The sequence below is a fragment of the Lycium ferocissimum genome, chromosome 10 (genome assembly GCF_029784015.1).
Source record: "Lycium ferocissimum isolate CSIRO_LF1 chromosome 10, AGI_CSIRO_Lferr_CH_V1, whole genome shotgun sequence".
Lineage (NCBI taxonomy): Eukaryota > Viridiplantae > Streptophyta > Magnoliopsida > Solanales > Solanaceae > Lycium > Lycium ferocissimum.
In genome coordinates this window covers 4,219,920-4,233,759 of record NC_081351.1, presented here as the reverse complement: position 1 = coordinate 4,233,759, position 13,840 = coordinate 4,219,920, and the positions used below count along the sequence as shown (strand labels likewise).

General features: G+C 37.0%; 1 protein-coding gene across 1 annotated transcript; it reads right to left on the bottom strand.

The window, feature by feature from the left end:
- Window positions 1-4,105: 4,105 nt before the first annotated feature.
- LOC132035482 (uncharacterized) lies at window positions 4,106-7,804 on the bottom strand. The gene is made up of 2 exons (XM_059425765.1): window positions 7,644-7,804; window positions 4,106-6,764 (listed from the first exon to the last, which is right to left on the bottom strand). The coding sequence occupies exon 2, from the start codon at window positions 6,674-6,676 to the stop codon at window positions 4,448-4,450; it is 2,229 nt and encodes a 742-aa protein (XP_059281748.1). The 5' UTR covers window positions 6,677-6,764; window positions 7,644-7,804; the 3' UTR covers window positions 4,106-4,447.
- Window positions 7,805-13,840: the final 6,036 nt, after the last annotated feature.

Sequence of the window (13,840 nt, the reverse complement as noted above, 5' to 3'; positions counted from 1 at the left end):
CAATATGAACACGTCTAACCTTATAAAACCTCGAGGATAATTTCGCTCTCCAAATCTATAACCACCAACTAACGAAGACGCTTAACGTACAAAAGTATGGGGTGTAACAGATTCTATCTTGGCTGGGTATCCATTTCTGAGGTTGTTGTTTTGTTCTTTGATATTTGGCGATAATCCAATTTACAAAGGAAACTATGCATAAATTTTTGAAAAACTTAGGACTTAGTGGAATTTTGAGGCCATTTTAAGGTTTACCTAATGTCTGTTGAGTTTGTATGTGGTGAAGACTCGAATGCGGTGCTAGAACTTGTTGATGTCAGTGTTTACTTCTTGATCGTACTCCTAACTTCGTTCGATGACTAACGAGTTTTTAGATGGGGGAGAATGTAACGACCTGATTTTTGTTTTCAAGAGTTTAGAATTACTTCCTTATTTGTAGTTTACTAATTTTAACTTGTTTCAAATCGAAGCGGGTAATTATGTGAGCTTGTTATATTGTTTAATAGGAAATCAAGTGGGCCAAGCCCAACTTTTACTAGTGAATCTCATTGCAAAAGCCCATTAGGAGTTGTAATTACTAAACCTATTGTGTGAATAGTATTAGATTGGAAGAGAGATGAAAATAAAAAGCAGTGAAGCTGGCATTTTATTTTTTTTCAATTAAGACCCCGAAGGGGTCATTTTATAAATTGCAAAAAACGATGGTCTTTACAATGAAATAAAAAGCAATAAAAAATAAGTAAAGCGGAAAAGGGAAGTAGATCTCATTTGCCCTAAATTCTCGAACCCTCGAGATTTCAGATCTATCCATGGCGATTTCTACTTTGATGCTTGAATCAGGGAAAACTTGTTGACTTCTTCAGCTTTTCCGGCGTTCTTGGTCTCTTTCTCAGCTCTGGATCTTGTAAGCTGATGTTCTTTTGCACAAATGTTACGTTGATGGATCGATTTGTTCTTCAGGTAATGTTTTGGCTTAAATTCTTTATTGATTATTAGCCCTGTGGAGATGAGAAGTTTATTCATGAACCAATGATTAGGTGATGATTGGAGATATGATTATTCATGATTAGATATGATACTCGCAAATTGAGTTTGGATGGTGATATCGGGGATATGTTTTCACCTTTAAGAACATGATATTTGAGGAATGTTGAGATTTAACCCTAAGCTTGAAATAGAAAAAACTGAGAACTTACCTATTAATTGACAACAAGATTGAAACTTGATTATTGATTTGCATTTCTACGGCTTATGGGTAATGCATCTGTGCAATCAATCTTGGATTTCGGACCATTGAAACAAAGGGTGGGTTTGAGTTGGCTAACGGTTGACTTAGCCCCGAGATGTCCTAAAATTTATGAAAATGTGTATTCTAGTCTAATTTTACGTGTTCTTTCATATTTTGGATAGTGTGGAGCGCTTTGAGATCTTCGTGATCGACTTTTGGTCATTTTTTTATCGTAGTACTTTGGCGATTTCAACACTATCAAGCTTGGGACTATTAAAGGTTTCGTTTGTGAACTTTGGGCAACTGCTTGATCGTAGTATTTTGCCAGATATGAAGTAGGAGAGACTTGACTACTACTTACTTGATTTCTACGATTAAAACATGAACTAATTATTGTGAAATTGTTCTGATAACCATTATTATGTTATAATTGAATCTTAAGTTCTTGAATTGTTTCACCTATTTAAAGCTATTAAAGATATTTGATATAAAGATGTGGGATATTCGAGACATATGAATGTTGAGCTGAGCTTTGTTCTTCCAAGATAGCTCATTGAATTGAGATGGTAAATCATTGTCGTTTATTGATTGAGCATTTATGCCATTCTATACATCTCTTATGCTTTATTTTGTTTCCTTTTTCTTGAGCTTTTTCATTTTAAAATAAGTCATGATAGTTATGATAATTGAATGGATTATAATGATTGCCACACTATTATATGGCGAGGTGGAGCCTTGATGTAGTTATACACTATGTTTAATGATAGAAATTGTGAGATATGGTTAGACTATTAGCTGCGTGAGTCAGTGAGGGACTATGGATATAGTTGGCCTAACACACCAACTCATTCCCCAACCCACCCCCGCAAACCCCACCCTCCAAATCTACATCCACCCCCACCCCACCACCTCCAACCAGCACACCTCCCACACCCACCAACCTGCCCCCCACCCCACCACCCACACCTTCCACCCCACCACCCCCCCCCCCACCTCCTTTCACCCACCCCACCCGCACCTTCCACCCACCACTCACACATTCTCTAATATCTAACGCAATCACACAGCTTGTATTCCTCTCTAGACCCCACTTGTGGGACTATAGATATGTTGTTGTTGTTAATTACACAACTTAATTATCTTCAAAATCATTTCTTAGTACTTTTCTTTTTGCCCAAACTAGTTTTCTAAAAATTAAATTAAGAGACTTAAGTGTGGAATAAAGCTTAAATGTTTGGTCATGTTGGACGGATTGGGTTATCTGTAGAAATTTGATCTTCTTGACCTTACTCATTTGACTTAAGCAAACTTTCGAACGGATTGAATTGTGACCTGTTTATTACTTTGACCAATTTAGACCTGCCCAAATTTTATCTAACCCGCTCTTTTGTCATCTCCACTTACACTTTTTTGTACTTGTAAACACTGGCTAAAATCTTTTAAGATGTTTGATCTGCAAATTTCTCTTCTAGTTCTGTTTATGATTTTCAGATAACTAGGGAGATAGTGAAGATAAGAATAGATGATTATCTTATTGTTGACGTTTGTAGCTATCATCCTTGTTTTGTCCTTTGATTTTCCTTTGATGTTGCTTATTTTTCCAAATTCTCTGTTGTAGTTTTCATTTACTGTTGTTTCTACCATAAGTATCAGCTTGTTACTTCAATCGTTATTACTCATTATTGCTACTCTTGTTTAATTCCCCCCATTATTATTGTTAAGAGTTTAAGTTTATTCATGATGGTGTAAAACTTATTTCCAGTTAGATCACTGATAAAATGATTACAAATAAATTTCTACAACAAACAATAAATTACTATACATCAATTACATTCAAATTCAGGTCGGATATATAAATCCTCATCCTCATAAACATATTCCTCTATTTAAGCTTAATCTCGTCTCAATCCAATACTACACAAAATATAAATAAAAATAAAAAATATTAGAGATTCTCTTTATTTTGTACTAGTAAATAAACCTCTAAGATGATTAAAGACGCCTAGAAAACATATTACCTTTGTAGACATAATAACATGATTAACACTTAATCCCAGCTTATAGGAATTGCCTATATCGCCTTGATATGATGGATGAATCAGCAGAAATTGTCTAGAAAACTTAATTCATCAACCATCCACTATCAACAATGCAACTGACAGTCTCATCTAACACGTGCATTCGCACCTTCCAAGTTACAAAGGGCAAACAAGAATTAGACATTAATAAAATGTAATTTCTGCATTCCCTGGGTGCTATAAATGAAAAAATTCTCTTACCTCGTCAAAAAGAAAAATATAAGCTTTAATAAAATGATAAGAAATATATGTTAGCTGCCATGAATCAGTTTGCTCAATGAGCCCGGACCTGGATATATTTATTGGTTCAACAGTACAAAAGAGGGAGTTCATATTTCAGCACTCCTTACCCTACAGCAGGTGGAACAGGCTCCAACCATGCCATGAAAGTAGGTTAGCATGTAAGATCTCATTTGCATCTGCTTGAGGTAAAGGGAAGTTCAATAGATGCCAAACAGAGAATACCATGGCAAGATCTTTTAAATTCCAACACCATGCAATTAAAAGCAAAACAACTGCAACTCCTGCCAGGAAAAAAATGAAGGAGAATTGCAAACACCATAACAATGCCCGAAACCCAGGACAGCAGCAATGCAATTAAAGCAACCAGAGTGTTAACACCAGAGAGATGTCGACAGACTAAATGAAGAACAGAAAACAAAAGGCGAACCCCTAACATCAAACCTAGGGTGATAAGAATGAACCAACCACTGAAAATTCCCGAGGAATGTCAACAGACCAGAGGAACAACAGAAGAAAGGAAAACCACTAATATCAAATCTACGATGAAGCAATGATGAGCACCAGAGCTCTGAAGATAAGCTTTTGAAAAGTACCATAAATCAGCTTCTCATGTGAGCATACAAAAACCTCATCTCATTTATACATGAAATAAGAAGATCCTAACATATATTAGTTACATCCTAATCTTTTTCCCCTTATAGCTTGAAATATCAAGAATCCTATGTCTACCTTTGAATAGTAGACAAGTTCTACTTTAATTATAGGTGCTTTGCAGATACTTCAAGCAAAAGTCAAATCTAAACAGGGAATGGACTAATGGAAGCTACATTAAGACGTCTCTCATCAACCATTTGCTTAAAGAAGTTGATGAATGGCTATATAACAACATCCTAGTATATCAGGAATCTAATATTATAACTTCCTTATCTTCCATTGAGCTGTAAGTTTCTTCCATCAAATTGTTACAACTTGCTCCTGTACCACCAATTGTATTTTCTTCCTCGGGATCCATGCATTCAATTTCTTCTGTGTCTTGTATTACTTCAAGAAATTCTCCAGGAATAACTGCTAGATCCAACTCTTGGAAACCCTTGGGAGCATTTGGTCCTTCTTTTCCTGTAAGCAAGTACGACGAAATCTCATGGGAAAATCGAAACATTTCTCCCGTAGGAATTTTTTTAATTTCCCTGGGGTTCAAGTGCTTGTGGAACACCGACTTGAAGCCAGCAACTTTGACGAGAGGAGTAACTACCACACATTCCTCATTAAAATCTTCAAGTACTTCAATCAAATCATATTTGTGTATCATATCATCCTCCGTAAACTCATTCCATTCTGCAGACCAGTTTCTATATATAGCCCAAACTTCCCCCTTTCTAGGAAATATTTGAATTGTATCACCAGGACCTTTTGTCCATCTGACCTTGTGTGAGAAGCAGTTAACGGAGGTTCTAATTTCGTGCCTGCCTCTTCTGAAATATCCCCATGTTCTTGGAGCACCGGAATTAACGCATTTTAGTGAACCTGTTTCACTGTTGTCTGAATTTAACCAACTAATTCTGGCCTTGAAAGGATTTAAAGAAACTACCTTGAGAATCACAGCATAATGTCGAGGCATCCCATCACTGTCATCATATGCAGCCCAGACCTGGTTAGGTTCAAAACAACTTTCTATTCGATCACTATCAAAATTGTGTAAATCTGAATCCGGGACATCTATCGACATACACCCAGCAGGTTCATTATCTAAATAGTTGTCAAAAGTTTCAGAACTAGACCTATGTGCAAAGACTTTGGTTTCAGTTGTAGCTTGTTCAAGAGCTGCATCATGGTCTTCTCTGACATCAAATTCAGAGCCATGATTTTCTTCATTTTTTTTCTCCTTATATTCCTCGCTTAAAACCTCCCTTGAAGACATAAATGTAGTTGAGCCCCGTTCACTTAGCTTTTTCAATATTTCCTTCTTGGCCTTCTCCATCAGCAAATGTCTGACATCATTGTAGGATACCCCCTTTCCATTACTCAACTTGTTAGCGACATTCAGCTTAACCCTTTCACTATTATCCCGTTCAACTTCAGCTGGACTGAGCCTACTTGTACTGGGGTCATTTATGCCTTTTTTCCTCTTGGAAGCATTAAACTGTGCAGCTGATAAAGCTTCCCTTGGTCGTTTGGACGAATGATTTTTCCTTTTTAACGCCTCCTCTCTTTTCGTCGCCGTCTGTGCTTCTTGACGCTCTCGTTTTACTTTCTGATACGCTTGTTGTACCATATTAGCTGCATGTACGGCAGATGCATGGCCAGCAGTTTTAGAAAATGGGCTCCACTGGAAGTCATTGTGATCAGCTGACTTTGGAGCGCTTGAACTGTTTCTTCCTGTAGTTGGTGCATCCTTTTTCATCCCCCGGTGGTACGTGTTTTCTTGCTGTTGAGTTGACTTCTTTGAGCCATTGGATGGTGCTGGTGTTTCGACAGCTAAGAAGGCTTCATTACAATTGGGACACAGAAGATTCTGGTTGAGGTACATCCGCATATACTCATACTGCATCTTGCACCCAAAGCAAACAGTCCAAAAGGTATTACGCTCCTTCGCTCCAGATGAACAGCTCTTTTTATTGCTAGTACTCTTTGGAGGCCTCACTCGTGAAGCAGCAGCATTCTTTGCAAATTTGTGAAAACCATTCTGTTGAGAAGAATCTACATTTTCAGCCTGGACTCTCTGCAGCAATGCACTCACATTTCTTCTGTCATACGCTGTTTTGCTGTTCTTATCCGACAAGCAGCTCCACGCTTCTGAAACATGCTTAAACGCAGCTTCGGCTCCTATGGACTTGTTCTTATCAGGATGAAGCATGAGGGCCAGTTTCCTATACTGTTTCCTTATAGCTTCATCATCAGCTTTCGGACTAACACCAAGGATTCCGTAAAAATTTCCTTCACCATTAATTTTGCTCTCAGCAGCAATATGCACTTCGAGTGTTGCCAACATTTGACTAATGCCTTCAAGCCCAGGATTCAGATTCTGGGACTTTAAAGCAAACTTTTTCGCCCCCGAAAAGTCCTTAGCCAAGAATTTCCTCTCTGCAATTTCTTTAGCCCTCAAAGCATCATCTTTGTTGCACTCCATTTACCATAAGCCCTCTTTTTTACCCCCTTCTTCTCATGTACCATTTCACCATAAAAAAACAGAAGCAACCATCATCCATTCAACCAACCTGTTCCACAATAAACATGCCCCAAATTACTTAGAAAAATATAAGAATATTTTTTGAATCATCAATTCAATAAATACAACAACAACGCGCCCAATGTAATCCCACAAGTGGAGTTTGGGGAGGGGAGGGTGAACGCAACCTAAACCCCATCTTGGGAGGTAGAGAGCTTGTTTCCGATAGACCCTCAGGCACAAGGCAAGTAAAAGAAAGCCGTTCGGAAAAAGAAATAACGGAAGTTAAGAAATCACTGCAACCAGCTACAAAAATCCCGACAAATCATTCTGGAAAAGGAACAATAACTACAACAAAATAATACGATTATCGAAGTACAAGAAACAACATACAGTAACAGAAATGAAGAACAAGAAACCCCCATTGTTTGAAAATACAGTTCCTTAGTGGGGACTTTATACCCCATAAATACACAAAAAGACCTAATTAATGAAAAAAGTAAATTAAGGAAAAAAATTAAAAATTGATACTTTGGTAAACAAAGAAAATCAATCATCTAGTCTCAAATGTGGCTAGTCAAAATAATTATATCACAGAATATAGAAGTAACACATTGAAAAACAGCTAATCAAATAAAAAAATAAAGCCCCATTGTTTAAATACAATTCCTTTTAGTGAACTATATACCATAAATTACACAGAAGACACAATTTTTTAAAAAAAAAAAGTAAATTCAAGGGAAAAAATAAAAATTGATTTTTTTGGTAGACAAGGAAATGAAATCAATCATCTAGTCTTTAATGCAGCTAATCAAATTAATTATATCACAGAAGTATCATTGAAAAACAGTTAATCCAATTAAAGAAAAGCGAAACAAAAATTAATCAACGATTTTTTTAAATTGTTTTATTGTTTTTTTCTTTATACCATGGTTGAAAGGAGATCTGATGAGAGCCGATTGTTTAGAGGGCAAAAAGGGAAAGAACTTTTGGCGTGAATTTCTCTTCCGGCGACCGTCGAGGACTCTTCTACTTTACTCCGGGAATGACGGGTGAGGCTTCTTATTGGAGAGAGAGAATGTTTTCATATGCCACATAATGTTTTGTGTGCTTATAGGATATATATCTCAAATATTGGGCTTGGGCTTGGGCCTGGGCCTGAGCTGTGTTTAGACTATTAGGCTCGGGCCTGGACATAGTGTGGCTACTATTAGTCCCGGGCCTGGACATGATGTGGCTGTCAGCAAAAGAAATGAGGTTGTTTGCACTTTAGTCCCTAATCTGTGCTGGTCTTCAATTTTTAACCTTTAAATGGGCTGGTCTTTAATTTTTGTCCTTTAAATCCAACTTACGCTTTCGAGGACGTGTTACGCATCATAATATCCACATGTTTCTTGCCAAGATTTAAAGAACTTATGCCCCACTAGACATAAGTTTGATTTTGAAGGGCAAAAATTAAAGACCAACCCATTTGAAGGGAGAACAGTGCAATTACCTCAAAGAAATGACCCAACTTTAGACAATTGGACTAGAAATATATCTTAGGCCCATTCTATTTCAAAGTTGTAGCCACCCCAATTGGATTCATTTTGTGGAAGAACTAAATTCCTTTATGTGGTAGCTTCAAAAGAGACGTTATGTGCTTTTTCGGTCTTCAACCGAATCTCCTAACGCCGCTTCCTTGAACAAATCGTTATCGCCGAATCTGCTGTTGTAACGATCTTCACTTCATCTTTGATGTTTTAGAAGTTCGGAGAATTTGCATTTGGATTTTTCGGGAAGATGTCTATGATTTTATCATGATTAAAGACAAACATAATAACATGATTAACACTTAATCCCAACTAATGGGAATTTGCGTATATCGCCTTGATATAACGGATGAATCCGCAGGAAAGGCTCTTTGATACAACTTTACAATTGCTTCAAGGCTCTCCTTCCGAATAACTACACTAGTAATACAAGAATGCACTCTCACATGCATCTCCTGAGGTAAAGGGAGGTTCAATAGATGCCAAACAGAGAATACCATGGCAATATCTTTTAAATTTCAACACCATGCAATTAAAAGCAAAACAAATGCAACTCCTACCAGAAAAAAAATATAAAGGAAAATTGCAAACATTGTAATAATGCCCGAAACCCAGGACAACAATAATGCAATTAAAGCAACCAAAGTGTAAACACCCGAAAGATGTCGACAAACTAGATGAAGAACAGAAAACAAAAGGCAAACCCTTAACATCAATCCTATAGTGATAAGAATGAACAAACCACTGAAAATTCCAGGGGAAAGACAACAGACCAGAGGAACAACAGAAGAAGAAAGGCAAACCACTAAATATTAAATCTACGATGAATCAATGATGACCAGCAGAGCAATGAAAATAAGCTTTTGAAAAGCACCATAAATCAGCTTCTCATTTGAGCATACAAAAACCTCATCTCATTTATACATGAAATAAAAAGACCCTAACATATATTAGTTACATCCTAATCTTTTTCCCCTTAGAGCTTGAAATATCAAGAATCCTATGTCTACCTTTGAATAGTAGACAAGTTCAACTTTTAATTATAGGTGCTTTGCAGACACTTCAAGCAAAAGTCAAATCTCAACGGGGAGTGAACTCATGAAGCTACATTAAGATGTCTCTCATCAACTATTTTCTTAAAGAAGTTGATGAATGGCTATATGAAAACATTCGAGTATATCAGGAATCTAATATTATAACTGTTATCTTCCATGGAGGTGTTTGTAACTTTCTTCCATAAATTGCTACTCGTTGCTCGCGTACCACCAATTGTATTTTCTTGGGGATCCGTACATTGATTTCTTCGTGTCTTGTATTACTTCAAGAAATTCTCCAGAATAACCCCTTAGATCCAACTCTTGGAAACCCTTGGGAGCATTTGGTCCTTCTTTTCCCGTAAGCAAGTACGATGAAATCTCATGAGAAAATCGAAACATTTCTTCCCTAGGAATTTTTTTAATTTCCCTGGGGTTTAAATGCTTGTGGAACACCGACTTGAAGCCAACAACTTTGACAAGAGGAGTAACTACCACACATTCCTCATTAAAATCTTCAAGTACTTCAATCAAATCATATTTGTGTATCATATCATCCTCCGTAAACTCATTCGATTCTGTAGACCAATTTCTATATAAAGCCCTAACTTCCCCCTTTCTAGGGAATATTTGAATTGTATCACCGGGACCTTTTGTCCATCTGACCCTGTGTGAGAAGCAGTTGGTTGAGGTTATAATTTCATGTCTGCCTCTTATGAAGTATCCACATAGTGTAGTGATAGTGTGTGAACACCATCTTACGATTTTTCGAATTTAACCAACTAATTTTGGCCTTAAAGGGATTTGGAGAAACTACCTTAGGAATCATGGCATAATATCGAGGCATCCCATCACTCAGCAGGTTCATTATCTAAATAGTTGTCAAAAGTTTCAGCACTAGACCTATCTGCGACGACTTTGGTTTCAGAGAACATCATGATGCAACCCGTGAACAATTTACAACTGAAACTAAAGTCGTTGCAGATAGGTCTAGTGCTGAAACTTTTGACAACTATTTAGATAATAAACCTGCTGAGTGAAGGTATGCCTCAATATTATGTCGTGATTCTTAGTTTAGTTTCTCCAAATCATTTTAAGGCCAAAATTAGTTGGTTAAATTCAGATAACTGTGGAACAGGTTCACTACACTATGTTAGTTCCGGTGCTAAAAAAAACATGTGGATACTTTAGAAGAGGCTGACACGAAATTAGTACCTTTATTAACTGCTTCTCACACAAGGTCAGATGGACAAAAGGACCCGGTGATACCGTTCAAATATTTCCTATAACAGGGGAAGTTTGGGCTTTTATAGAAACAGGTCTGCAAAATGGAATGAGTTTAAAGAAAATGATGTAATACACAAATATTATTTGACTGAAGTACTTGAAGATTTAATGAGGAATGTGTGGTAGTTACTCCTCTTCAAAGTTTTTGGCTGCAAGTCGGTGTTCCACAAGCATTTAAACCCTAGGGAAATAAAAAAAAATTCTACGGAAGAAATGTTTCGATTTTCTCATTAGATTTCATTGTACTTGCTTACAGGAAAAGAAGGGCCAGATGCTCCCAAGGGTTTCCAAGAGTTGGATCCAGCAGTTATACCTGGAGAATTTCTTGAAGTAATACAAGACATAGAAGAAATTGCATGCATGGATCCCGAGTAAGAAAATACAATTGGTGGTACAGGAGAAACGAGTAGCAATTTGATGGAAGAAACTTACAGCTCCATGGAAGATAAGGAAGTTATAATATTAGATTCCTGATATACTAGGATATTGTCATATAGCCATTCATCAACTTCTTTAAGTAAATGGTTGATGAGAGACGTCTTAATGTAGCTTCCATGAGTTCTCTCCCTATTGAGATTTGACTTTTGCTCGAAGTATCTACAAAGCACCTATAATTTAAAGTAGAACTTGTCTACTATTCAAAGGTAGACATAGGATTCTTGATATTTCAAGCTCAAAGGGGCAAAAGATTAGGATGTAACTAATATATGTTAGGATCTTCTTATTTCATGTATAAAGGAGATAAGGTTTTGTATGCTCACACGAGAAGCTGATTTATGGTACTTTTCGAAAGCTTATCTTCATTGCTCTGTTGCTCATCATTGATTCATCGTAATTTGATATTTAGTGGTTTGCCTTTCCTCTTGTGTTGTTCCTCTGGTTTATTGATATTCCTCTGGAATTTTTAGTGGTTTGATCATTCTTATCACCCTAGGATTGATGTTAAGGGTTTGCTTTTTATTTTCTGTTCTCCATCTAGTCTGTCGACATCTCTCAGGTCTTTACACTTTGGTTGCTTTAATTGCATTTTTTGTCGTCCTGGGTTTCTGGCATTGCTATGATGTTTGCAATTTTCCTTTATTTTTTATCTTGCAGGAGTTGCAGTTGTTTTGCTTTTAATTGCATAGTGTTGAAATGTAAAAGATATTCCCATGGTATTATCTGTTTAGCATCTATTGAGCTTCCCTTTACCTCAGGAGATGCAAGTGAGAGTGCAATCTTGTAATACTAGTGTGGTTATTCGGAAGGAGAGCCTTGGAGCAACGGTAAAGTTGTATCAAGGAGCCTCTCCTGGTGATTCATCCATTATATCAAGGTGATATACTCAAATTCCTATTAGTTGGTACTAAGTGTTAATCATGTTATTATGTTTCTCTTTAATCATTTTCGAATTGTCCACATGTTTTGATGAGATTCTGATGGATTTTGCTTTTGGCTCGCTCATGTTTGATATTTCAACATCGTTTCTTTGGGCATACAGGTTACTATATGCAGCAAATGAGCTCATAATTGTGTTTTGATTGAATCATTAGATCCGTATCACGATTACGGAACCATATAAAAAAGAATCGTCAAATTTCGACGTCGCACGAGGAAGTGGTAGTCATTTTCGTGTCGGAACAGATTGCAGGTGCTGGTGCGTCGCATCCGTGAAGTGGTATCCGCACATGCAACCCCATAGGAGCAAAAATTGGTTCGCAGATGCGGAAATGCCACGTGGAAGTCCGTAGGTGCGAGCTTTTGACCGCGAAAGTGGAAATTAGTGAATTAAAGATTCAGACTTAGTCCATTTTTTTTATTTTCATCATATCTTGAGTTCTAGAGCTCCAATTTGGGTGATTTTCATGGCTTTTCAAAGAGAGTTTAATAATCTAACCTTTATTTTGGTGTTTTCCCATGATTAATTTTGTTGGTTATCGTTATCCTTTTTTGGGTTGTAGAAATTGGGGTTTAGTGCCCCAAAGTCGAGAAATAATACTACCTTGAATTAGAGGTCGGTTCATTTCAGTTTTGGTTTATTTCTAGATTTAGAACCTATGGGTTATGGGTAAACCAAATTTTTAATGACATTTCAGTTTTTCCCTTGGGGGCTCGGGGTTACCTTTTTTGTTTCGTTTTTGGGTTCCGAACTAAAGTGTAGCAATATGGGTATCATTGGATTTGTTTAACCTCGTAGAGTACTATTTTGACTATATTGAACTTGTTTGGTGAATTTGGATACGGCAGAGCTTTCAGAAGACTTAATCTTCGCTCAGATCGAGATTGGGATTGTGTAGAGGCATTGAGGAAAGGCAAATCCGTTCGTGAGCTTGTGGACTTCAAATAAGGCAAGTTAGACCTTACTTGACTCCATTCAAAGCGTATGGTTGGTAAAATTGACTAATAAATAGGGAGTAATGGGGAACAAAGGGGGTCCCGTACTTATGAGGTGACGAGTACTTGTATTGGGTACCAATGTCATGTTATGGGAAGTTTTATATTATTGAAATGTTAACTTTTATTGTTGGAATGCCAAGCATATGGGAATTAGTTGATAGATTAGATTGAATGATGTGAATTATGATATGAGATATGAAATCTCCTATTTGATGCTTTTACATTTTATGCCTGTCTTATTTGTTGATTATGTGTTCTCATCAGTCCATGATACTCGTTTAAGGATGAAAAAGAGCTAAGATTTTAATCTTTTACTTTATAATCTTGTTGCTTATTATGTGCATGTCATAATCATGCTTTCATAAGCCGGATTGGCTAAAGACAAGTAAATGGAGATGAATTGGCTAGTATTGAGATTGAAGCCTAAATGGCTGAGAACCCGATGGGATTTGGTATCGAGTGGTGTATGGACCTCGCAAGTCCTCATGGGTCACATAGTCTATATTACGAAGCATGTGTCTATCGATTATGGAAGGCCTTTGCATTGGATTTGCCTATCATATTATTTCATTGATTCTTTATTGGTTTCGAGATTTCGAGAGCGAGTCATCCTTCCCGAATACAGCATACAACTCTCTGTTGTACTATTGTAACGACCCGTTAGGTCGTTTGGTGATTACCTATTTTGCCCCAGACAACCCTTCCATTAGATTATCAATGCAATCGGATTAGTATTGGAGTGAAAAACCTAAGTTTTGAGTTCCTAAGTTTGGATTTTGAAAAAGCTTTGAAAAATAGTTGACTTTTGAGTAAAAGTGTCCGGAATTGAATTTCAATAGTTCTATTAGGTCCGGAACGTGATTTTTGACATAGTAGAGTAGTTGGTTCGGATCCCG